Genomic DNA, 4,132 nt, shown 5'->3' with positions numbered 1-4,132 from the left:
TCTTACCATTCCCTCCAGTTTCTGATAAGACATTTGTGTAATATTTAGCTTTGGATTTGTACATTTCTTTAACTACTCTGTTCCTCAAACTTTTAAAAAGCAGCCAATCTGTGGTCCTTTTATTTTTAAGAAAAGATTTTAAAACATAGTCTCTCTTTTTCATTAACAGCCGAATGTCATCCGATACCCAAGGTAGCTGTGTTTTTCTTCGTCCCTTCGTCTGGGTTTCAAGAAACTTATTCATAGTATTACAAACATTAAGAATACATGTACTGCAGCAATCATTTATCTGATTCTGGCTGGAAACATCATCCCAATTAACCTGAGCTAATTCGGCCTCAAATTTGGGTTCATCCTGTTTTTAAATTTGTATTACAGTCTGTTTCTGTGTATTATGGCGACTGACAAAAATATTTTGAGATAATTTTCTTGCAATGAGAGTAATATGGTGGTCAGATAAGCCGCACACCAAGTTATAGGATTTTATGATTTGACCAGGTTTATTTGAAAAAATTAAATCTATTAAAGTTTGACTGTTTTTAGTGATACGAGAGGAACTATTGATTAACTGGTGAAAATCTAATTTTGCTGTCAGTTCTCCAAGTGTTTTTTTCAATTTATTGTCCATCCAGTTTATATTAAAATCCTCCAAAATGATTACTTCACTGTTGTTTCTAAATCCTGTTAACAATTCCTTTAAGTTAGGATAAAAAGTTGTGCTGCAACTTGATGGTGGATTGTACACAATATTAAAATTCACACGAGGTGAAAGACAAACATTTAAACATACAGATTCTATTGATATATGCTCATCTATAACTATCTCATTGACGTTAAATAAGTCTTTTATGTAAATTAATACTCCCCTCCTCGCCCCACAACGCTGTCCTTTCTGAAACATGTATATCCAGGTACATCAATCATATTAGTAAATCAGAACGTCCATATTTATTTTGTCTCCTGAAAGTCTGAACATTTCACTGAATAAAATTGAATACAAAAATAGCAATTGCTGCTATTTTTGTATTCTGGTGAAAGGCCAGACAAAATCACTGTGAGGGTCACAAATGTTCCCCGGCCGCACTTTGACACCCCTGCGGTAGGAGAACAGAGTTTTTAACCGACCAGAGTTTTTCTCGGTGGGTGGAGCTGATCTGATGGATGAACAACCAACCTAAACGAAAGTCCAGACTTGTTCTTGAGGTTCCTCAGCAGGTCCAGCTGGTTCAGAGGAGGAATCAGCCTGCAGACAAGCGGACGAGGTGAGGCGGCTGCAGGCAGAGCGGCGGCGGCGTGGGGGCGGAGCCTCACCTGTACATGGGGACAGACACCGTCCTCTCGTAGTAGTCCCAGGTGGAGGTCAGGTCGGTCCGGCTCAGGTTGGTGGCGTAGACCCGCCAGGCGGCCTGCAGACACTCTGAATGAGAAACCTCAAACTAAAACAACTTCTGGAAGCTCTAGATCTATAAAGGTCTAGATCAGTGTTTCTCTACCTTTTTCGGGCCAGCGCCCCCCCCAGCCTTTATCCAGGTCCCTCACTGCCCCCCACCAAAGAATTTGCAGGCTACTTTGCACTGAATATTATCTTATTATTAATATTACTATGACTATTGTAGATGTTTTGATTTTTATGCTTGTTTCTGTTTTTATCATCAAAAATAATTTCCCAGAGAACAAAAAAGCCCTGAGAATAGAAATTATTTTCACAGGCGTCTATGAAAAGTTTAATGGACATTCAACTTAAAATCTGTAGGCCTAACAGCAGCCAAAGTGGAAAAAATATTCTTGTTCTTTGCCATTTTCTAGTTGTTAAATATTCCACAAAAAGATGAACAACATGCCAGTTCAAACTTTGATCTATTTGCAAACCGGCTGAGCTCTGCAGCATTAAAACATGGATAGAACTGTAACTACGTTAATCACAGCTCTTCTTCTCTTCTGGTGGTGCAGCTCTGTGCTGCCTTCAGGAGAATGGGACATCAGAGTATCAGCCATAAAACTTCACCCACATGGCATTTAGTGTGCAAACCAGAGCTTTCAGTGGAAAAACTAAAGTTCCTTTTAATGCCATACAAATATGAGACAGAAACATGGATCATATCTTTATATAGACCTGTCTATTGATTATAGATTAATAGTTTGCTGCTCCGTTCTATGTCACGGTTCTCCTGTTTCAGAGTTTTCCGCAACGTGCACATTGTTTTGTTTTTTGTTTTTTTTTACCCCATGAGGCGCGGAGCGGTCGGGAAGCACGTATCGATGGAGAAAAGCACAGACTGACGTAAACCTTTTAGTAGTAGTTGTTCCAGAACCTTTACCTTTTGAATGTCAATCATCAATTCTGATGATTGATGATTGAATTGATGATTGAATGTCAATCATCAATTCTGATGATTGACATTCAAAAGTGCTGTGGCGCCGTTTCATACCAGATCACTTACAGAACCGATGTTAACTCTATAAAAGTAATGCTCCCTATCGTGGTATCAGCCATGGAGGGATGTCTTTATTTAAATGGGCTCGTTTTTCTGAGGGATACACAGTGAGGGTATCGTAACATGTTTATAAGAGCAATTTTCTGTTGTCCTCCCATGGAAGAGTGCAGCATCCAGACGAACATTAAAACACTTTTTAATGCATTGCTTTTACATGATCACAGCACTGTCAAAACAGGTGTAAAGAAATCCTCAATAAAACATAAAATATTTCAAAATCAGACACCAGACAAGTGAATCACAGGCTGTAACGCTGAACTGATGCGGTGAAGCTACCAGTAGCAGGAGCGGACCTGCGCCAAGAAGCTACAAACACTGAACAGAAGAAGAGCTGCCATCGATACAGTTGCAGCCAGGCATGATTTAATGTTACACAATACAGTTTTACCAAGTTGCTCAAAGTCTAAACTGGTATTGTTCTGCATATAAGGTGTAAAGTTTACCTTCGACCAAACGCCCCCCAGAGGAATCCCAGCGCCCCCTGCTGTCCTCTGAACGCCCCCCGGGGGGCGGTATGTTGAGAATCGCTATTCTAGATAAAGCAGCTGAAGCTTGTGAGTCTCACCTTCACTCATCTGGCCAATCACAGAGAAGCTGTGATGTCAGCACTTACCTGAATGAGTCCAGCTGCGGGGTTCCGTCTTTTCTCGAAGTGTTTCTGTCGGTGCTGCTCCTGAACCTTCAGAGCAAATCCAGAGCCAAGAATTCCCTGGAGAGAGACAGGTGAGTCCAAGTGAATCCAGGTGAGCCAAGTGAGTCCAGGTGAGTCCAGGTGAGTACAGGTGAATCCAAGTGAGTCCAGGTGAGTCCAGGTGAGTACAGGTGAGTCCAGGTGAGTCCAAGTGAGTCCAGGTGAATCCAGGTGAGTCCAGGTGAATCCAAGTGAGTACAGGTGAGTCCAGCTGAGTCCAGCTGAGTCCAGGTGAGTCCAGGTGAACTCAGGTAAACCATAAAGTCACTCACAGCTGGCAGAGCGAAGAAGGAAACGCCGATCAGAGTAAAGGTTGCAGCCAGAAGGCGTCCATTCCAGGTGACGGGGAACTTGTCTCCGTATCCGATGGTCGTCAAGGTGATCTGAGGAGACATCAGGAGATGGGTCAGACTGTCCTGTTGCCTGGTGATGACAGCATCATCAGATGAAGATCAGGAGGACATCAGAGGATACCTGCTGGGATCTCTGCACTATGCCTGGACTCACCTGTGAGTTGTAGTTATAGCTATGTTGTCGCCATGGTAACCCTGATCTATCAAAGTAGAGCTTAGTTCTGATGTTCTCTGATGCTTTTCACAAACATGAAGTTGACCAAAACCAGGACCAGGACCAGAACCAGAACTAGTCTCTGGCTGTGTGTGGTGTAATCTCACCAGTCCCCACCAGAGGGCGTCGGCGTACGTCTCAAACTGCTCATTGTCTTCTTTCTCTGCCAGGTAGACCAGGAAGCTGGCCAGGATGAGACACAGGAAGCCGATGTACCAGGCAGTGATCAGTTCCTGTGGAGCGAGCAGACCGTTCATACCGACGTACATCCAACCATTCATCCAACTGTCCATCCAACCGTTCATACCGACGTACATCCAACCGTTCATCCAACCGTTCACAATGACTTACATCCAACCGTTCATCCAACCGTTCACAA

At 43.0% G+C, this 4,132-nt stretch overlaps 1 protein-coding gene across 1 annotated transcript in view; it reads right to left on the bottom strand.

Annotated features, from left to right (window-relative positions):
* LOC103132892 (potassium voltage-gated channel subfamily KQT member 2-like) overlaps positions 1–4,105 on the bottom strand; it is a 9,038-nt gene extending 4,933 nt beyond the window's left edge. Inside the window, exons 1-5 of the mRNA XM_007544662.2 lie at positions 3,861–4,105; positions 3,459–3,569; positions 3,109–3,204; positions 1,312–1,406; positions 1,175–1,243 (exon numbers count right to left, since the gene is read on the bottom strand). Coding sequence (XP_007544724.2) covers positions 1,175–1,243; positions 1,312–1,406; positions 3,109–3,204; positions 3,459–3,569; positions 3,861–4,082 — 593 coding nt within the window. The 5' untranslated portion in view covers positions 4,083–4,105. The remainder of the gene's footprint in view (positions 1–1,174; positions 1,244–1,311; positions 1,407–3,108; positions 3,205–3,458; positions 3,570–3,860) is intronic.
* Between the last annotated feature and the right edge of the window lie 27 nt (positions 4,106–4,132).

This window comes from Poecilia formosa, unplaced genomic scaffold (genome assembly GCF_000485575.1).
Source record: "Poecilia formosa unplaced genomic scaffold, Poecilia_formosa-5.1.2 Scaffold1474, whole genome shotgun sequence".
NCBI lineage: Eukaryota > Metazoa > Chordata > Actinopteri > Cyprinodontiformes > Poeciliidae > Poecilia > Poecilia formosa.
The sequence above is the reverse complement of the archived record's forward strand: the minus strand, read 5'-3'. Positions and strand labels throughout refer to the sequence as shown.